The following is a 23,032-nucleotide window of genomic DNA, read 5'->3' on the forward strand; positions in this document are numbered from 1 at the left end:
TCAATCAAAATTAACCCAAATACAATTAATCAAAATGTAACAAAAATTTAACCCAACTATCATATCATAAATTGAATCAAAATTAACCCAAATACAATGTTCAATGTACAACCAAATTTATCCGAGCGATAACCTAAGTACTCCGGGCTTAGGCAAATTTAAGGCACCCACCGGCATTCAGGGTCAAGATCGTAAGCTCGTTCGTTCTTCTTCCGTTCCCGAGCACGGTCCCGACACGACTATCTATTAAAAGAAATAATTGAAAAAAAATTTCAGTCGACGGGAACGATTCAGGAGAAAGACGACCCGGCCGTTGCCCTGACCCTGAGGGAAAAGACTTCGTTTTAATTTATTTAATTATTTCTTTTGCCCAAGCCCCGATCCTTACACAAATTTTTTTTTGAGCTAAATAGAGCTGCACACGATTTTCATTTGAAAAGAGTGAACAGGCAGCCTACCAAATCGATATAAAGTAATACAAGAAATAAGTAGTAATCAACAGAGTTGTCAATTTTTTTTTAAACCTGCCTTCCGTGTTTTTTAATTATTCTTTCAACTTACTGAAAGAACACAATATTTTTGTAATTTTTCCTGGTTAGAAACAAAAACAATGGAAAAAGTGAAGTACGGTAGCAAATACTCAGATTCAGATCACTTACAAGCCGGCGTCCCCAAGGGTGCATTCTTGATTCCATTTATATTGCTCACTTTCATATACATAAAAATGTTTCTAGTGTGCATTTGTATTGAAAAACACTTATTTTGTAATATCTACTCGATTTAGTTTGATTGGTGCATTACTCTGTATAAAAATTTCAATTAATTATACTTTTTATCTAAGGTCTTGGTTGATATGAAAAAGTTAGTATCACCAGCGGGATTCGAACCCACGACCTTCGGCTAAATACTCTGCTGCCCTAACCACTTGAGCTATCGTGACTTCGATCCACTCGGACACCAACTCATCTCGATTGTGGGTTTGAATCCTGCTCACATTTTTTATCTCAACCAAGGTCTTAGACAAAAAGAATAATTAATTGAGATGATTATTATGGTCAATTATGACCTCTATTTATATGGATTAGTTAAACAAACAGTTTGCCTTCATAGCTGCCGCAAGCTGTAAATTCGATAAAATCTGACAGCGCTATTTGATTCTACGATAACAATTACGTGAAAACAACATCACGCTAAGTAACATTACATAACTATAAAATAAATAAGGCCTTTTGTAGAACCCCAGCGTATAAGTTGTTCCTAATTAAAAAAATAAATTTAACAAAAATTTTAAGTGAACCAAGATACGTTCTACTCGGTATTTTTAGTATCGAGTTTCCTTTCTTATCAGGAAAACCGCACGTGGAATTGATGCTCTGCAAAATCCCGTTGTTTGACAATCACAATGGGAATTGTCAAATCCAAACGTAACGTTACATATGAAAATACGGAGTTTGATAGTGAATTGTTTATTTCGAACAGCCATCAAGCTTTGTCCTGAAGCTAATCAACGTGCAGAAAGGGTTATTTTTGTTTCTACAACATTTTAGCAACGTTCGCATAGTAGGTGTGCAAATATTGTTCTTTATCGTTAGAATTTAAGCAGAATGACTTTTGTCACATTCCCAGTGATTATTGTGATTTATTTTCGTATAAATGCTGGTAGGTATTAAACTTCACTTTTAAACCAATGGGTACGCTGTTTTATTTCCGATATTACTTTATTATCAGAATAAACGGGTCGACTAATAATTTTTAACTTATTTTAATTAATTATAATAACAATGACAAAAGTTACTTATAGCTGTTTCTTACTACACGTGACTCGTAAAAGAAAGTTTTCAAAGTTTTATGTTCATGTAACATTCACAGATATTACATAGGACTTTGCCAAGGGAACAAGATGTGAAATAAGAAAGGCAGAGTGAATGAAGACTTATCTGGCCCAAGGGGCTGCGACATTGCGGCAAACGGGTCGGCCGCGACCTTAGCACAAAACCGCCGCCAGGACCGGAAAATCAGGATTTGTAATATTGCGGAATTGGCCATGGTTTTCGAGTGGGTTTAACCACCCTGTAAATATTCATATAAGGGTTTTACATTAGAAATGAACAAAGGGTGTGAAGCCAAGGGACAACGAAGCGCAATTTATAGCTAACGAGGAGAGTTTAACGGAATTTGAGTGTGGGGTGGTTGGATGGTCGTATGAAAAATTTCGGTCTGTATGGATAGTTCAGTTGGTCCCATAAAATGGATCATCTAGAATTTTTCTAAGGATTATGGATTGGACAATTTGGAAAGGCTGAACTTCACTTTGTAGCCCGTAAGTTTATATCGGCTTCACGAAGGTAACTTTAAGTGTGAGAAGTCAAAGCGTTTATCGAGAATTTATGAAAAAAACTATTGTGTTATACCTTCGTTTTAGTTTTGTATTGTGATTGATTGTTTGGTCTATTTACAGTCCTAGGTGCCTCACTTTGTCCGCAGATGGAAGGGGAATATTATTGAAGTAATCTGGAAGAGGGATCTGTTTTGAACCTACTAATATGAGGTGTTGTTGAAGGTTTTGAGCAGAAACAACAGGATCAGAATTATTTGGGAGATCGCTGTAACGTCTTCAAAGATGAGTTCGGTGGTTCGAGTATGGGATGGGATGCCAGTTGTATAAACCTGGTAAAGTATGGGAGCCAGAACATTACCCTGAGAAACACACCTTTTCCGCTGTTGAGTTAGGAAATAATATAATAAATAATATTAAAGTAGGGATCTTTTGCGGAGGGTGAATTGTGGGTGGATTTTACCGCATTTCATTTCAACCTTGTTTTCCTTTCACCAAGATTTCAACAGTGTGAGATAATGCTGAAGATTAGAGACGAAAGTACTAGATCTATGTTACTTGACAACATTAATTATTTGCGTACGAGTTTGACTGTTAGTTTTGCAAAGTTGATACAGAATGAAGGCCAGTACGCTGCTTTGCGGAACCCTAGCAGGCCACTGCTGTCATGTTACATGTAATTCACTCATGACCTGGGTCCCACTGTAGCGTTAGGTAATTGAAAATCCCAACCTTTAGGGTAATAAGGCTTTTCCAGTCATGTTTTGGTATAATGGTCGTAGGTTCGGAGAACTTTTAAAACTGCCTGACTATCTGAAGGAATCAATAGTTAATAATGAGTGCACCTTGGAGGTTTATTTCATGTACCCAGGTTTCTATATTCGGCTTCAGAGATGGTCATGGCGAGACGAAAGGCATATATGGTGCTTAAAGTTAGCCCATAGAAGAGCACCAGTTTAACTTGTTTTACTTTATATTTTCAATCATTTTTTGAATGGTTTTTCTAAATCGATCGAAAACTTGTTATTTTTACCGCAATGTGTGTCAGTGTATCAAGGTACAAAAGCAGCATTGATTGTGATGAAAAAATTATTGAATCGTAAATTGTCTATACAAAATAACATTTGAGATTTTATTTGATTTATTAAAAATGCTCTAAGGACAAAAGGAACTTTACACGTTTGGAAAATTTCATAACTAGGTGCTTCTCATTATTTATTACAGGAGTGACAGTTTTCTAATGAGTGTCAGATTTGAAAGCCCTCACCCATCACGGTGGCAGCCAAGCTTCTAACAATTTGTTATCAACATGAGATATGACTGTCTTTTACGACAGTCATATTGAATAGTGGTTTTAATAACAAAAATATTAAAATAGAAAAATTGAACATTTGTTTAAAAGCGTTATGAATTTTGATATAAACGATAACTAGTTAAATTTTTATCAAGCATTGTAATTTTCATTAATTTAAATCTAATCCAGCGAAGAATCATAAAAGTGTATTTATATTTCAGAAATAATTTAATTAGAAAAACAATCACTCAATGTCGTGAACTTTATTAGAGCATAATTTTCAAAAGCTGATATTTTCAAAGATCTCGAAGAATTTCAAATGGGAACGTAAATTAATGCTATTCGAGTATTAAGTTTGTTTACAATTCATTTAGATTAAAACCTGTGCATTAATTGTATTTACGAAAGGTTTGTGATTTTAGGTGTTTGAGAAGGGGAGCCACTCTAATAATTTTCTGTCGTGACTCGATTGACTCGGTTAAAAAATATAATTTTTTTAACCTTAGGCATTTATTACAATCTACAATTTCTGCTTACAATATGTATTTTGATGACACATCGATATATTTTAGACTATTTACATATTTACATTGAGGGGAGTAAATAATCAATATTATCCTCACATTCCACTAAATAAACTTCACAACCTACTATTAAGGAAATCACGGGGCCATTTTTCTTGAAACGCTTTATGGGACTGTCGGGATTGGTTCTGTAGCACAAGGTACAAATGATGGTAGAGATTATTGTGAACTTGGTAAATTTTTAGGAAATTAATTTTTGGATAAATGGGTTTTTAAGGAGGATATTATTGTAGACATAATACGGAGCATCTATTATTGATCTGAGGACTTTAGATTAAAAGGATTGGAGATTTTGGATATTGTAAGGCTTAGCGGTTCATCACTGTTCTATACCGTATGTCCAAATCGGTTGTAGTAGCGTTTTATTGATTGTAAGTATGTTTTTCGTCGAGAAAATGGATTGTCGTCTTATAAGTTTGAAAAGTAGTGTCTGTTAAGGTCTTGTCTTTTCAGTCGTATATGCTGTTTCCACGTGAGCCTATGTGAATCCAAGGTACTGAACGCAATCCGATTTGTTATTGTGGTATATGGAAAGAAGGGATTTGCTTCGGGGTGTAAATGTGACTTGGACGCACTTGTTTTCATTTATCTGCATTTTCCATTGCACACAAATCTGCCATACATTGATAACTCTCTGTAGGACACAAACAACCGCAGAACCGGGGTTAGCGGTCTGTGTCATTGGCGAAAGATGCAACAAGGGAGGTAGGTTTAATGGGAACATATAAAGGATTGGTCCGAGCACACTGCCCTGCGGTACTCTGACAGCGGTATCTTGAGTAACTATCTGATCCTTGTCGGACCCTAAAGAACCGCTTTGTCAGATAAGAGCGGTGGGTTAAGTAGATGGTTTGGAAGTACAGGCTTTAATTTGTACAGAGAACCCCTGTGCCTCACGGGGTCAAACGCTTGTGCTACATCAATATTCTTTGCGCTCAAGGGAGAAGGATGTTCGGTCTATAACGTGAAACACTTGCTGGACTGTGAAATGATGGGGGCGAAAGCAAACTGATGGCCTGGGATAAAGTTAGAACAATTTAATTTTGGCAATAGTCTTTTAAGGAGAATTTTTTCTAAATAGATTAGGAAAATGAAGAGAAAAACCCTCAATGAAAGAATTCTTTCTGCCAAACCATTAAAATTAATTTAAAAGAAAATAAAAACATGAATTTTTGATCTCACTTAATTTATTTATGTTAAAATAAGTATGTTGTAATTAATATAACAATAATACATATAGTTTGAAATAAAAATAAGAGTGTCCGGTTCTTATGTCTTCGACTATACTCGACGCTACTCGACGAAAATCTGGGGAGTGTGTATCTTCGTTGCATCGCGTAACATAGAGTAGGGTAGCATGGCGTAGCATCGGGCAGATGTGCGCGGGGGTTATAAATTCTTATGGAAAATTGTGTCGGGTGGTTTCGGTTACCAACTAATAAATGTTTTTATTAAAAATATGACGTGTACGATATTCACGGGTTGCTGCACTCCTTGGGTATATCTCGATATCACGCTTTTCAACCTTGTAAAGGAGATTTCACTAAGACAAATTCCAAAAAATATGAAAATGAATTTGTCCTTGGAATTCTTAGAAAATAATCTTATTTAAAATTTGGTGAAATCATTGCCATAATTGAGTATTTCCAATAAAACATGGATTTTCCTCATTCTTTAAGCGGCTACTGTGTATTCGGAAGCGTGAATTCAACGGAAATGTTATCATGTGGAAAATTTAATGCAGTTTGTAAAATAAAGATGTAAAAAAATCTGATTTTAGACTAAAATCACAAAAATGTTAATATATCAGGAAAGAGACAATATAAAAACCTCGTTCTAGTGGCACTGAACGTCGTTTTATTTATTGAATCCACCTTGGTAATACTGACATTTAACCCTGTAACACCCTTTGTACTCATACTATAATATTTATAAAATATGAACAATTAAATGAATTTTGAACGTGTGGTGTTCAAGCTTAAATACATATCTTACATGTGATTAATCCCAGGTTCTATTATTAGTTCCCATTACCCGCCTTTTAGGTCAAGTAGGTTGGGAAAATGAGTGGGAAGTTAAGTAGTTTATGAGAAGTTATTGACTGTATACCTTTCGTTGAAAATATAAAACAGAAATAGTATGACCAACCCCCTTCTAGGGAATAACCCCCTTGGATTTAATCAATTTAACTTAAACTTCCACCGCCTAAAACGTTACTTGACAATGTTTTTCTTTAAAACAACATAAATTTATTTAAGTTTAGATAGGTTTAGTTTTAATAAAGTATAGGCCTGAACAAATTTTTAGACTAGATTTTCAGTAAACACTAAAGTACTTACAGTTAACGAACAAAAGATGATCTAGTGCCGAACTAATTACACTTTTGAGCGAATTTTCTAAAATATAAAACAAATTAAATTTTAAAAGGAAATAGAACAAAATTTCTTCACCCGATTCTTTTTGCACTCAATATTCCTCAGGACATTTAAGATACAAAATGATCGCTTTCAAACTCATCCGTTCCCAATTTCAAAGTTCCTTATTTGCTAATTAGAATTACAAATGGTACCATTTCAATTTTAACTGACCCGCTCAGTCGGCGAAAATGCGATAAGAGCCTGATGAGCCTTTAAGTGAGACGGATCCATTATGTAGTAGTTTATCCGGAAGCAAACATCATCGGAATAATGGAGAGTCCGTCCATTGGGCAGAAGGGGGTGCCCAATTGGACAAAGACTCGCACGGAATTACAATTACAGAACAATTAGTCGCTTTAGTAAAACGGCCGCGTGGAGTAAAAAAAAAACTCCAAGGGCGTTTAAGTTGTTAATTTGAACTAACAAGGAACAATTTGGTTTATAAGGAAACATCAATAAATGACTTATAAATAATTGATTAATTGTTTTGCTAATTGGATCATTATAAAGATAAAACAAGTGAATGGCTTCTAAATAGTTGATTAATTGTTTTGCTAATCGGATGATTGTATAGAAACACTTACGCTCTTCGATGCATATTTTATAAACTTTAAAACTTATCTTATTTTTCTCATCTAGTTGTATATTATTAAATTTAGTTATAAATATAGTTGTAGGTTGAGATGGGGAGTTGGTATCGGGGCGGATCGAAGTCACGATAGCTCAAGTGGTAGAGCAGCGGCGTATAGAGCCGAAGGTCGTGGGTTCGAATCCCGCTCGTGGCACTAACTTTTTCATTTCAACCAAAACCTTACATAAAAAGATTAATTAATTTCATTGTACCTTTGTACATATTGCGTATAAAAAATGAATTTAAAATATATTATGAATATATATTTAAAAAAATATATATGATATATATTAATATATTATTAATAATATAATATAATAACAATAATATAATATATATTATATAATAAGTAATTAAGGTTTTGGTTGAGATAAAAAAGTGAATGTTACGAGCTGGATTCGAACCCACGACCTTCGGCAAAATACGCCGCTGCTCTACCACTTGAACTATCGTGCCTTCGATTCAGTCGGACACTAACTTCCCATTTCAACCCCCACCTTTTTGAATTTTCCATTCTTTTCATCTCAACCAAAACCTTAATTAATTGAAAAGAATTTAATTGGTCAAGTGGACCACGAAACCTAATGAAATGTAATACAATAAAGTTTGATTATAAAATAAACTGTTAAAATTATTCAGAAATCGTGAGATGCGGTCTGGTGTGATGTAGGTTTCAGAAAAACATTTTCTTTATCATGCCAACGTTTCGATCTTTATTGAGATCATCTTCAGGGCTCAAAGTGTTTGTCTTCTGAGTAATTGTGCCATTCTTGCCCAATTGTGCCGTGTTGAGAGTGCCCATGTTAAAATTGTTACTATTTTAAATGGGATTTGTTATCTTTATTACAAGTTTATTAAGTTTTTATTACACATTTTTGTACGTTTCGAAGTTTTTCTTGCAGGTTTTGAAGGTTTTACCGTACGAAAATCCTGTCTTTATTTATTACGAAGCTTCTCTTCGTGTCATTCAAACAAAAACAAAGTAACAATTGACGAACGTTTTATAATTTGTTAACTCTATAGAAATGTGGCCGTTTTCTTTTGTTCTCGCGACAGAGATAAAGCATTGCTTTATAATGAAGACAATGAAAATAAATCTGTTGAATGAATCCAAACAGAAAAAAAGAAAAAATTATGGCTGAAAATAATTTTTGGTGCTTATTTTTTCTGAATTATTTGTCTTATTATTTTTTAGACTGTTCTTTGTATTACAGTTATAATTATGGTTAGATAAAGACGTTTGTTAAGTATTGTTAAGATAGGAATTTTATTTAACTTTTATAAATCTGTCTGGTGATTAGATTAAGTATGTCTCACATGCAAACAGTGATGATAAACGAACGAGTAAAACTTATTCTTAATAGACTGTCATATTCTATCACATCTTCTCTAAGTTGTTAGCTTATTAGTCTGACACTGATTGTTACACAAATAATTTTCTGCTAATAAATTAAACCCGCCCTCAAGGCTGTTCCTCGTTGAACTGTTTAAACGTTGTTATCCAAAGAAGTGATATACGAGATGATAAAAGTTTGTAGAAGTTTTCCAGCGGCGCTATATTTCCTACTTACATAAATAATTAAATCCGCGATGTAAGTCCTTCTCGTCTCGCTATCGATTGATGACTCTGGGTTTTCCATTTTGTTTGGAACACAAAACGTGGATGTATGGAAGGGTATAAAAATAATTATAAGAACGCGAATATCGTCGAAGAAGAGTCCCTCCAATCTGCTTTATTGTCACGAGTTTGACATCTATGACAGCTTTCGTCTGTCATAATCCTATCACGTCAAGTCGGTCTAGATCACTTCTTTGTACAACCAAGAAAAATGGAACCACCAAAGTAGAGTTCTTTTCTATTTGATCTATGTTGCTTTACAATGGAAAATACAAAGCAAAATTGACGGACGTGTTATCACTGATTATTGAAACTTTTGTTTTGTGCAATATGTACAGTGTTATTAATGACTGGCAATAAAATACGAAAATCCTGAACAGTTAAATTATTTTGTTTAGGATTATTCGGAAATCGTGAGTTGCGGTCTGGTGTGACGTAGGTTTCAGAAAAACAGTGGAAACGACACGCAAGAATGGCACAATTACGCAGTAAACAAACACTATGAGCCCTGAAGATGATCTCAATAAAGATCGAAACGTTGGCACGATAAAGAAAATGTTTTTCTGAAACCTACGTCCTACCAGACCCCATCTCACGATTTCCGAACAATCATAGACTAACGGTCACAAATCACCACACATTTTTTTTTGTTTAGTTCTTTTAAAACCATTTATGATTACTGAACATGTCCTAAGCTATGAACTTGGTATAAAAAATTAACAAAATTATGTGTTTTAAACCCTGAATTCAGTTTGACCTCCAAAAATATAAGGTAAAATGTAATATAAAAATAAATAAATTATATTGATAAGGTCTTGCACCCAGGCATCCTCTATAATTTAAATATAGTATTTCTTGTAAAACCAATTATGATGATTAAACATGTCCTAAGCTGTGAACTTGCTGTAAAAAATTAACAAAATTCTGTGTTTTTAAACCTTGAATTGAGTTTGACCTGGAATAAATATGAGATAAAATGTAATATAAAAATAAATAAAATATAATGATGAGCTCTTGCACCCAGGCATCCTCTATAAATTCATTTTTTCAGAGTGAGGTGAGACATTATAACAGGAAATCTGAACAATACAAGTCAGCGTCCCGCAAGGGGGCATTCTTGGTCCCATTCCGTCCACCATTTATACTAATAAAGTTCCTATACACCCCTACACCCTCATTACGATGCAAATGATATTGTAACTTTCTCCTAACTCGAATCTTGTCCCAACAGTCTCGACAATCTCCAAGAACACCTTGTCCTTTCTGGTGCAAAATTAAAGGAGGAAAAATGAACAAAGTTCATCTACATTGAAAAAACTCTCTTGCCAAACTGACGTAGAACAGAACACGATCCTTAACAGACAAGTTAACAGTAGGCTTGGAACATCTACGGAATCTTCTGGGTGCAATGTTGGCCATAGTCAATGTTGTTACTAGGAGAACAACAAAACATATAAAATGTATAAATAACGAGTTACAAATAAATTACTATGCAAAATTCTGGTAGAGGTTTTAAACTGAAAAGTAAGTTTCATTAGTTAGTATTCAATTTACATATAATTCTTCACTATATTTGTTTACCGTTTAATTGAACATCAAGTAAACGAAAGAGAAAATCTAATAATGAACATAAACAACGCTTATTTTAATTGTGCAGATGTGCATTCAGTACGCGCTGTTAATTATTGTAATTCATTGGGGGTCTGATAAATTAGTAATTTTTCTCTCTCTCACACAAACACACACACCCACACTTACATCTAATCTACTTAATTAAGTATCGTGTATTCATCTACTATTATGGTATTATGTAATAAAACTATTATTATTTATAATTACACCACGATTCACAGATTTCAAATTTTTAATGGCACGCTTTATTTTGTTTTTACACAAAACAATTGCCCTTCCCTCCTGAAAGTTTTGAAAATATTATTTTCAATTCAACCCCCTAGAAAAAGGTTTCAAGTTAAACAAAAAGTTAATTTGCTTGATGATACGAATTCTATTTGTATTATTAATGAGAAATTTTTAATGAAGCGAGTTTACCCAATTATTTATTTTTAATTTAAACGCCCAAACGCTCTGACGAGGACGTGGCAAAATTTATTCATTTGGCTGTTATTCAGTGATATAAAAAAACCTTTATGTAAAAATACTGAATACATTTTTCGTGCTGTGAATAAAAGCCGTGTGGGCAAAAGCTTAAGTTAAAACAATTAAACTTATTTAATTTTTAATTTTACCTTTTTAAAGGCTTACTTGTTTGGACAAGTTGTTCATATTATTTTCAACGCTTAATAATTTATAAAAATGAATGTTAGCAAATAATGAAAATTTTCTGATTACAGGTAAACAAAGAACTGGCAGAATGTGATTAAAGAGTAGCAATCAAGCTTCTAACTACATCAAAGATTAGTACGTACAAATACTTTTGTTTTTGAAACTTGCGGTCTTAATTTTTAATGAAATAACGTTTTAATGTTTATCCACCCTCAATACAGTTGAGAGTTGATAATTTAAAAAAAAATGTTTCATAAACATTTTACTAATAAAATATGTTCATTTTGCATGCTAAAATTTATTATACATATTTTAATTATTTAATAATAAATTTCACTAATTGCTTTATACAACCTTCTATTTCAGTAGTTATGTAGTTAGTTAAGTTTATTAAGCCACGGTTTTAAGCTATAATTAGTTCGAATTCATAACTAATCTCCACTAAACTTTGTATTAAGTCCGACTCAAAATAACCTTCATTATCTTGTTTGCTTTATTTAACTCGGTTTATGCAACGGTCCTTGGGGGGAAAATATTCATTTTTAAATCTATACATTGTAATTTAATAATCGATTTATAAATTATTGAATTACAAAGAATCTTTTTAAAAGTATTTAACTTTGGCAATAGTTCACACACCTTTAGTTTTGAAAAATAAAAGTGTCTCCAAATTTTACAATAAGGAAAACATTATAGCCGGAAGAGCGTTAGGTTATAAGAAGGTCGAGGCAAGACGTTGATTCCTTTAATACTATTAATTTTTTTCTGCAGAGAAACTCTTATATATTAAAAAAACTGTCGATCGATCTGAATCGTAGAAGAGGGCCATGCTCAGGCCTAATCCCGCCTATTTGTCTGTCATATAGAGAGTAATGTTTTTGTTGTTTGTGAGTAATGTTGTTAAGAGCTCAAGTGATTGAAGGGTGTCATTTCTTGGCACCATATAGAGAGCGAGTAGATGCGATATGAAAATTGTGCTTGAGCAAGTCAGCGAGTATTTAGCTCCCTTGTTGTTGTTGTTTTTGAAGAAAAAAAGGATTTTTTATTATATATGGCAAAATAGAAATGTCGTTTTTTGTTTCTTTTTTTGGGTACATAGAAATTGAATATATTTGTAAAGTGAATAAATAAGCGGTACTTGTAAGATAGGCCCCCGACTGTCCAATTATGTTCAAATCCCACGAAAGCCGATAGAACTTTACCTGGGAATAATGTGGAAAAAAATGGTTTGACCCTCGTTCGCAACGTCCCAGCGGGTAGTAGACATTAAGCCCCCTTTTATGTGCATGGATGTTTATAGTCCAATAGAAAAACAAATGAAGTTAACGTCAGAAAACTTTTTCAAGATTCCTTACCCTATTTAAATTATGTATTTGAACTCTAGCGTTAGTGATTATTCGGAGATGCGGTCTGGTTTGACGTAGGTTTTAGCAAAATATTTTCTTTATAGTGCCAACGTTTCGATCTTTTAAATTCATTAAAATCATTGAAAAATGGCATATTCAAAACGTGGGGTTGAGATGGGAAGTTAGTGTCCGAGTGGATCGAGGTCACGATAGCTCAAATGGTAGAGCAGCGGCGTATCTAGCCGAAAATCGTGGGTTCGAATCCCGCTCGTGACACTGACTTTTTTATCTCAACTAATAGTGATGACAGACAGTCGCATATCCATTGATAAAATTAAAAATTACAAAGCACGAAGCCTGATGGTATCCGACATCAGAAATATGATAAAATAATTGCGTGATAATGGCTGGAAGATCAGTATTGAAAAGGTACGAGCGCACACAGGGATCCAAGGTAATGAGGAAGCCGACGCAGCAGCAAAGGAATCTACAGAAAACTCTGAACTAGAAACAACAATCACAGCAGTGCCGAAAAGCTACGTCATCTCCTTGGCCTCGAAAATGACATTGGCCCAATGGGAAATACGTTGGAGACGTACTGCTAAAGGTCTTCAAACTAAAAAGTTCTTCCCAACGGTAGAATCGAGGATGGCAGTAGAACTGAAACACCACCATATGCTTACTCAACTTATAAGCGGCCATGGACGAAATCGAGAATATCTCTATAGATTCCACATAACACGGGATTCGGAATGCGACTGTCCAGGGATCCCTCAACAAACATGGGACCACATCTTATTTTTCTGTCCCATTCAAGAACCACGCCGAAAATCTCTAATAAAGGACGTGGTATGTAAAGGTGGACAATGGCCTAATTTTGTTAGTAAAATTGTATTAAATTAATTGTAAATAATAATTGTATATGGTTATGAATACCTGAAATCACTATGGGATCAGGTACTAAATAAATAAATTAAAAAAGAAAAAACATGTCGCACATATGCTCAAGGGGGTTGTGGCCTAGAAGGATCAGATGGGAAATTCCCAGATTTTCTAAACATTGATGAACAACTATGCCTCTAAGAGGTGTGGCATTGTCATCCAGAAATCAAAAATCCCTGTCAATGAAATCCACGGTTTGAGGGGTGTATACCTCGATAATTTCTTGGACATAACCAACTGCGGAGAGGTTGCCTTCAACAACATAGAATCCGGTTCGTCCTTCAATGTAAATCCCAGCCCAGACCATTACAGCACCTCCAAACTGCACTGAAGGGGGCACGAACTGGGTTGTGTTATCACTTGTTCTCAGTATACTCTTCGGCGCCTGCTATCACTATACAGAGGGAAACGCTACTCACCAGTAAACATAACGGCATGTCAATGATGTTCTCTTCTAGGCGCAGGCCAACTATCCAAAAACGATTACGAATTGAGCTAAAGCCCGGGAGACCATGCTCTGAGAAACGCCAACTGCTTCTGCGATATCCACTTGCAGATAACCTCGATGACTCATTTTCGATAATATTCCTAACTTCTGGTTCAAGATGTTGTCTTTCCATATTTAAAGAGAATACAACTGGATTAAAATGGAAACAGACGAGAAAAGGTGTTTGTTTGCAACATGGTTAATCTTCATGTGTACTTTTCATAAGTAAATCCGTTGTTAAAAATGAGGATTAACTTTTTTTCTTTTTGGTTTGTCTTTTCTCTTTTGTTTTATCCAACTAACAAGAATATATTGGTTAATTCATTAAAATTTAAGAAAAACAATAAATTTCATATATATCCCTAGCAGTTTACACATATATAATTGAAACGTCTCGGATCCCGTGCAATTTCAATTATTGTCCAATCTGCCGGCAGCTCGCTTTTCGGCGATGTCAGGTCCCGTGGTAAAATACAGCCTCCTCCGTCCTTCTCCAGCCTACCGTGAAAAGCGAAACCCCCCTGCCCCAAGCTTTGAACGGGAGAGTAAATATAAATCAAAGGTAACAGCTAAGCAATCGACTGCGAAGTGAAGAACGGGCCCTGACAATCTGTTCGAAGGAGATGCAAAAGGGGGACCGGGGACTGGAAGTGATTCAATCAAAATCGAATGGCATCTTCGATTGCAACTTGATAGAAAATACAATCAAAACCTGTCGATATGAAGAAGCCCCCTTGATTTATTTGAAAATTACAGCTTTGATGTTCAATATTGACTCTTTTCTTTTTTTGTTTCGAGTTGATATTGATACGTAGTTAACGTTCATTTATCAAAAATGGCTGAACTGTAAGAAGTCTAAACAAACGATATTTTTTAATTTAAATAATATTAAACCAATAAATTAAAGATCCTTTGCCTCAGATTAGAAAGTATAATTAATCTTGCAAACAGTCGTATAACTTGAAATTGAACAAACCCCCATTCTCACCCCACCGGCCAAAAAATTATTTGCCCTTGCAAATTAGAGATCTGTCGGCCAACTGGTGATAGTTCAACTGGCGAGTTTATTTGTCAAAAGAAGAGCGCGAACCCCTGGTAGATTTATGAGGCAGAGTAATTAATGTCATTGACCTCATTTGTTATATCTCACAAGTTGGGGAGCCACGTTCAGTCCGCCGGGGCGGAAACATTTACCCCCTGCCCTCTAAAATCGGCTACTAGTTTGACTTAAACTTCAGTTTACGCACTACTAAACTAATACCCGGAATCTCTGACGGCCTGTGATCCAATTGGAAATCCAACAACTTCCTATAAATATTTTTTATATATACAACTATAATTTTACATTATTGTATTTTTTGTGGTGATTAGTGACCGTTAATCGATAATTATTCAGAAATTGTGAGATGCGGTCTGGTGTGATGTAAGTTTCAGAAAAACATTTTCTTTATCGTGCCAACGTTTCGATCTTTATTGAGATCATCTTCAGGGCTCAAAGTGTTTGTCTTTTGTGTAATTATGCCATTCTTTCGTGTCGTGTTGAGAGTGCACACAGAATTCAATCACAATTACACAGAAGACAAACACTTTGAGCCCTGAAGATGATCTCAATAAAGATCGAAACGTTGGCACGATAAAGAAAATGTTTTTCTGAAACCTACATCACACCAGACCGCATCTCACGATTTCTGAATAATTATTGTATTTCTTATTTTTTCTTTTCATTTATGTTACATACTTAGTTATACTTTATATTTCTCTGATATACAGAAATTTGTTTCCTCTTGGAATCTGAATAATCAAATACCGTTCATCCCAAATCATTACTTGGAATCTATCCACATAATATGAATCCTCCATGGTTAGCTACTAAGAAAGTCACAAAACTCCTCTATTTCGACGCCCGGACGGAAGTCAGAAAGGAGGCAGATTCTTTCTGATCACATTTGTACATTTTTCACTCTTCAACCTGATCTGATTGTCACCCATCCCTCAGACCGAATTTCCGAATTCCTTAATTCATATCTCAAAACCTCCCAACGCTTACAACTCAAAAGAAGGAAAGTTCCAAATTTTCCTCCTTACAATAAAGAAATCCCCAATCCACGGTGTCCAAAATTTCTTAAACATCTACCTAAACAGGCTATAATTCCTCCATCTATTCCTAAAATACTGGACTCTCACAACTCTATTCTCACTCATCAATCTTCCATTCTACTGCTGAGCAGATTCTTAAAAGTAGTCTGTATCCTAGGCCGGAAAACAACCGCTGACCTCCTCTAAATTAAAAAGCTGCCCTAATACCCAAATCACAATTTTCGCGGAAGAACGCAATCCATTTCTTACACTCTGGCCCTATCCTAAAAGCAGCGGTAATCCTAAAACACCCAGACCTTATTGCAGACCGGTAATCTCGATGGCGATTCAAAAAAAACGAGAGGTTTAAGCTCACTTCACGTCAGATCTGTCCAGCGCGTATAAACAACAAAATCCGAGAGTCCGGTTTTTGTCTTTGAATAGATTTTCTATTTTATTTTATTCTAATAGTTTATGTTGAATTGAGCCATTTTATAACTTCACCGAAAATAATTTTGACTATTTCTTCTTCTTCTTCTTCTTTGTTTGTTATTGAAACAATCTTACTAAAATTAGCAAAAATCTGTTTAAACTTAACTCTTAAAAGCCAAATATATTAGAATTATGTCAAAATCAACTTAGCTGACATAGGCGTTTTCGTGAGAGGAAAAAAAGAGGAGCTATTTCCCAGAGCCAGACGGAAATGTGAAGGGCTAAGATGTGATCTCGAGGGGCTTTTGACGGGTGGAATCAACACAAGCGCACATCCCGATCACCCTTCGTTCCCAAGTGGTTTCTCATATTTGGAATGGAATCGACCAAAAAACATCTTGACCCCTGACGGCCGAATTAGGTCGATTCTGCACCAAACTGCTCAAAAATGAATCGGGACATTTGTAATTTTTTCTTATTCTGTTAATTATAGTTATCCGATATATTCTTGTTAGTTGGATAAAACGAAATAGAAAATACAAACCAAAAACAGACAAATGTTAATCCTCATTTTTAATAACGGATTTACTTAAGAATGGAAAACATGAAGATTACTCAAATTCTTTTCTACATTTTAATCCAGTTGTATTCTCTTTAACCATGAAAAGACATCATCTTGAACTAGAAGTTAGCAATGTTATTGCGAGAATGAGTCATCGAGGTCTCCGGGAAGTGTCTATCTGTATAGTGTGATAGACGCGCCGAAGAGTCAACCGAGAACAGGGAATGCGTACAATGCCCAAGTTCGGGCTCCCTTCAGTGCAGTTTGGAGGCGGTGTAACGGTCTGGGCTGGGATTTACACTAATCCATACTGTTGAAGGCAACCTCACTGCAGACTCTTAGGTCCAAGAAATTATCGAGAGATACATTCCTCAAACCAGGGATATCAGTGGCAATTTCGATTTCTGGATGACAATGACAACGCCTCTGGATGAACCAGACCCTCATAAAGGTAGAGTTGTTCGACGATGTTTAGAAAATCTGAAAATTTTCCGTCTGTCCCTTCCATACCTCAACCTCCTAGAGCACATGTTCGATGTGATAGGTTTCTATCACCATTCGCAGTCAGTTAACCTGTAACGACTGAGTGCAGCGTTGGAACATCTAGTGGAAGGTGACCACCATTGTGTCCAGACTTCAATCACATTGAACATATGTGGGATGCGTTGCAGGGAACCCTTTTCGATAACTATCGGCAGCCAGAAGAACTGTAGCGACTGAGTACAGCGTTGCAACATCTATAGAGTGAATTCCTTATAAAATTAGTGACAACTTTATTAACAGTATGCCTAACAAATGCATGTTTTAGCTAACAGAGAGCATTATACACGGTATTAATTGTTTAAAGAAATTATTGGAACGTGAATGCTACAAAATTCGTTTTTGAGCAGTTTATATATGTGTATGTATGTTGGAGACAACGACAAGCAAATTGCAAATTTTTTGAACCAATTACAAATAATTGCGAAGATTTTTTAAAAATGTGTGGTGTTTAGTGACCGTTAGTTAATGATTATTCGGTGATCGTGAGATGCGGTCTGGTGTGACGTAGGCTTTAGAAAAACATTTTCTTTATTGTGCCAACGTTTCGATCTTTATTGAGATCATCTTCAGGGCTCAGAGTGTTTGTTTTCTGCGTAATTGTGTCGTACCCGACACACAAGAATGACAGACACAATTACGCAGAAAACAAGCACTTTGAGCCCTGAAGATGATCTCAATAAAGATCGAAACGTTAGCACGATAAAGAAGATGCACGTCACACCAGACCGCATCTCACGATGTACGAATAATCATTTTTTAAAAATTTAAGTGGATATAACCTCAAATAACCTCAGACGAATAATTCCAGTATTGAATCTTCTTTGCTTTAATATTGAATTCAAAGCAAATAAAATTTGAAATAATCCTATAATTCTGCTGTAAATACTTTTTAACCTGCGTACTACATTCTATTAAAAATAATTTCACGAAAAGTGTTTACTTCAATCTTATAATAAACATAACACAATTATATTTTACATAATGAGTTCAGCAGATATTAAATTTACAGTGTTGTGTGTAAGACATTATTATATCATTTGTTGAATTTTTATGTAAAATATATTCGCGTTAATGTTCATTGATTTTTCATTTATTGCCGAATGATGCGAGAGATATGCTGATTTAAGGAGAATAGGAAAATGTTTATTTCTTCGTAGATACGTGCCTTGGAGAACTAATTCGCCTCGTCTCGTGTGATCGATCTTAGCCCGGAATACATAAAAGACTCGTGAAACACAAGAGGCAAGAAGGACTGTCGTCGGTTTTACGCAGATCGCTATCCTGCATCCCCTTCCGTCCGTTTACATTTGAAATGAGGATATTCCGCCAAACAAACGTTTTCCAGGAAACGGGATGTCGCGGAATTGTTATTGAGAGAAACGAAAGAAAAATTGAGAGAATTTATATCCGCCTTTTAGATTGTAACCACTTGATGGTGTTGTTTTATTATTTCGGTATTCCATAATAGAAACAATACATTTCCATTTGCAAAAAAAAAACAATAATTTAACGAATATAAATATTTTGCAAGAACTGAGCCCGAAAGTCTTTGACTTCAGTTGATAGTATAAAAATGAACACAAAATATTAAACATATTATAATTTAAAAAGTAGAGATTTAGTAACTCAAAAATTGTTAAAAAAAATAGCGACTTGCTGTCGTGATGGTTCAATAACGATTATTTATCATTCCGTTTATTCCAGTCTTGGTTATAGTTTACCTTTCACAACAAAAATCATCTGAAATCAATAGGAGAAAGGGATATTTTTAATTGGTTTATTTCTTTAAATGTAAAGAATTTCTGTTTTTTAATAACTTACTATAAATATTTCATATAACTTCTTTAATCTTTAGATATTTTTTTAGCAGAATATATATGATAATGGCCCAAAATCATGGTGCTTTTAATGCTACTCCTCCTTCCTTCTTTTATTCTCACTATCTTTTCTTACTTTATCTCTTTATCTGTCGTTATATCTCTCCCCCTCCGTCCCCTAGAGGAAGGGTAAAAGATAGTGCGCGCTGTAAATATAAATAAATAAATAAGCATATATATATATTTGTTTATTTAATGAACTCAATTTGAACGTGCGAAACGCGGAAATTATAACACAAATAAATATTATACAAATAAATACTTAATATTATTAAATTACTATAAAAATAATAACAATTAAAATAATTAGTTTAATTATTTGGATGTTTGATATTATTTATGTACATATTTAAAATGGGAGGTAGATCAAAATCTGTTATATTATTAATGCATTTATCACCATGTTCAATTTTACATTTTTTAATTTCAAATTTCTCAAACCAATCTAATTCTTTCCCTTTGTTGAAACTAGTAACACTCTTGTATTTAGATATGAATTGAAATTATGTTTTGTTTCTTTTAGATGGTCCTTAAATTCCGAAAATTTTCTCGATTTAGGCAAGTGTTCTTTTACTATTGTTTTTATTTCTCTACCGCTTTCTCCTATATATTTAATATCACAATCATTACAATTGAGTTGGTAAACCCCGCTTTTTGCCAAGTTGTCTACTTTGTCTTTAGGTTTTGGGAGGATGTTTTTAAGTGAACCCGTACTTCTAAAAGCCATTCTAAAACCTTCTTGTTTGAACATTTTACTAACTTTTTCCGATAATTCACCAATTTATGGCAAACAACGGAAACCTAATGATTCATTTGTGATGGGGTGGCTGAGTCCTATCGTTGATTCGTTTAAAGTTAATTTTTTTATTCTTTTAACTAACAACCTATCAATAAATATTTCTTGATACCTGTTTTTTTTTGCTAAGGTTTTAATAGTTTTGAATTATTTTTTATAATTATCAGGTGTTAGGGGAAGTTTTAACATCCGGTCTATGTCCCAAGCAGCATTTTGGGACCATGTGTGGGAAGAATCCGCTGGTATCATAGTGTCTGTAGTTGTGGGTTTTCTATATACGTCTATTTCTATTAGGTTATTTATTATGGACAGTTTTAGGTCTAAAAAGTTCAAACAACCATCTTTGCCAATTTCCAATGTAAAATTTATATTACGGTGTAGAGAATTAATTAGTTGGAGGAATTCTTTGAGAGCCTCTAATGTTCCCGACCTTATGCATAAAATATCGTCTACATAGCGTTTCCAGAAATGAACAGATTTAATTAATTTGTTCTTTGATTTGAAAAGATATTTTTCGAAATTATCCATGAATATTTCAGCACAAAGTGGGGATAATGGAGACCCTATTGGTAACCCTTTCATTTCGTAAAATTTATTATTGAATTTACAATAATTAAATAGTAGGCATATATTTAAGAGGTCTATTATATCATTTTTTACAAATTCGTTAATAGAATTCTCGTAAGTTTTTGCTTTATGAGTTTAGTACATTCTTCAACTTTGTGATATTTGTGAATAAATTACTAACGTCAAATGATACTAAAACACAGTTGTTGCGTACATTGATGTTATTTAATTCTTTTATCAGTTCTTAAGAATTGTTGATACCGAATGTAGGTTTGAATTTGGTGTGGGTTTTAATTATTTTGTCAATTGTACTTTATGGCATTGTAGTTTATGGCATGGGGAATTATAAAAGGATACTACAGGTCTTATAGGTTTTCCTTATGAATTTTGACTGTACCGTATAAAATTGGGGGTATCGGGTTCAATGGTATTAGTTTTTTAACTGCATACTGGTCATCTGAGAATAAAATATTTGTTTGGTTATAATTATTTTTTGCGCGCACTCTCTTTTTCTTACCCTATTTTGCTCTCTTCCTTTTTCTTTTCCCATTTCACTAATTTCCTTGCTCGCCTACTCACTCACTATCGCTCCTTCTCCATCGCTCTCTCTCTCTCTCTCTCTCTCTCTCTCTCTCTCTCTCTCTTTTAAATACTTTTTTCTATATATTTTTCTAACCATTTCTTTCTCCTAGTTTATCTCTCTTTTATAACACACACTCTTTTTCTCTCACTCTGTTTTTTTATCTCTCTCTCTCTCTTTTTTTCTTTCCTTCTTACTCTATCTCCTTCTATTTTTCTGTCTTGCTCTCTTTGTTTTACTCTCTGGTCTTCTTATCCTTTCCTTGTTTTCGGGTTTATCTTACACACAAACAAACACATGTTCTCTTTCTTTCCGTCAGTCATAACACGAATGTTATTTGATCATTTTTTAATTAATCTGTATGTTAGATATTGATTGAAATAGAAAAGCCAGTGTCACGAGCAGGATTCGAACCCACGATCTTCGGCTGTATATGCCGTTGCTCTACCACTTGAGCTATCGTGACTTGGAGGTTGGATGTAGGACTTGTAGGTTGAGATGGGAAGTTGGTATCTGAGTGGATCGAAGTGACGATAGCTCAAGTGGTTGAGCAGCGTCGTATTTAGCCGAAGGTCGTGGTTCGAATCCTGCTCGTGACACTGACTTTTTTATTTCAACCAATACCTTACATAAAGATTAATTAAATGAAGTAATTTGGTCAATGGGACCACAAATAGAATGGGGTTATTTGATCAGTTCATTCAAATTCAAACAATTTCCGTTTCTTATTAACTGACTAGAAATATTTCATTTGCCATTTTTCTTTCAAACTCCTTCTCCCTCTCTCTCTCTCTCTCTCTCTCTCTCTCTCTCTCTCTCTCTCTCTCNGTCTATTTCTCCTCTCCCGCTCTTTCACTCTTACACCCTCTCTATTTCCCTTTCGATTCCTCGTTTGTACATCTCTATTTATGACTTTCATTCTTGTTTCCTCTTACCGTAATCACAACAGGAGTCAAAATCCCGTAAAATTGGTTGAAAAATAGGTTGTCATATAGAGAGATTTTTTGCCAACTTTTTTTTCTACTGAGGAAAGTGACAGTATTTCATAAAGCCGTGAATAGAGTTCAACATAGGTTTTCTGATTTGATCGTTAAACATCATTCGGTCAACATGGACTTGCGAAAGGTCGACCCCGGAAATTGAATACTACACAACGCAGATACCCCAATTTATTAAGTGTCATACTTCGCAATGTTATCATAGTGGACAAAAAGATTCAAAATAGGCCCGATCATCTTTTTCCTAGCTGATAGACATGTTAAGAAAATATACGAGAACAATGAGAAGATTTACACGTTTAATTGAATTCAAAATTGTTAAATAAAAAATTTTCATTAACTAAATGTGAAACTAAGTATGTCTGAAGTATGTTTTCGTCCTTAAGGTTTTTTCGTGCCATCTGCTCTCTGTAAGATAGAAAAAAATATTACTTTATATACAAATAATAGTTAAATGATTAAATTATGACGTACAAACATTTTGAAAAACGTGGAATAAAGTCGACAAATTATTTTAAGTTTGTGCTCCTTTCTACAGGGCATAAAACACTCCTCTGGAGCGAGGGTTATAGGCGGTAGATGTAAAACTTGACCGCCCTTTCTTCCCGCAGGCCTTAACGGGGAACGTTTTATTCATGCACTTACAACTTTTTCCAATTGGACC

At 34.5% G+C, this 23,032-nt stretch overlaps 2 protein-coding genes and 1 non-coding gene across 6 annotated transcripts in view; 2 read left to right on the plus strand and 1 right to left on the minus strand.

Annotated features, from left to right (window-relative positions):
• The window catches only part of LOC106664837, a 29,257-nt gene extending 22,385 nt beyond the window's left edge, over positions 1–6,872 (minus strand). Inside the window, exons 1-2 of one of the 2 annotated variants that reach the window (XM_014390857.2) lie at positions 6,802–6,871; positions 6,553–6,609 (exon numbers count right to left, since the gene is read on the minus strand). Coding sequence is in view for 1 of the 2 variants with exons in the window: in XM_014390856.2 (XP_014246342.1) it covers positions 6,802–6,861 (60 nt within the window). In the remaining variant the exon portion in view is untranslated. Of the gene's footprint in view, positions 1–6,552; positions 6,610–6,801 lie in introns of both variants that reach the window. The other variant, XM_014390856.2, reaches the window with a different exon arrangement.
• LOC106664836 (TWiK family of potassium channels protein 9-like) overlaps positions 1–23,032 on the plus strand; it is a 392,977-nt gene that overhangs the window by 94,097 nt on the left and 275,848 nt on the right. The window lies entirely within an intron of this gene.
• Trnay-aua lies at positions 7,343–7,415 on the plus strand. Its single transcript has one exon. It is a non-coding gene; the product is annotated as a tRNA-Tyr (tRNA).

This window comes from Cimex lectularius, unplaced genomic scaffold (assembly GCF_000648675.2).
Source record: "Cimex lectularius strain Harlan isolate CLEC.00 unplaced genomic scaffold, Clec_2.1 scaffold208, whole genome shotgun sequence".
NCBI classification, from domain to species: Eukaryota; Metazoa; Arthropoda; class Insecta; order Hemiptera; family Cimicidae; genus Cimex; species Cimex lectularius.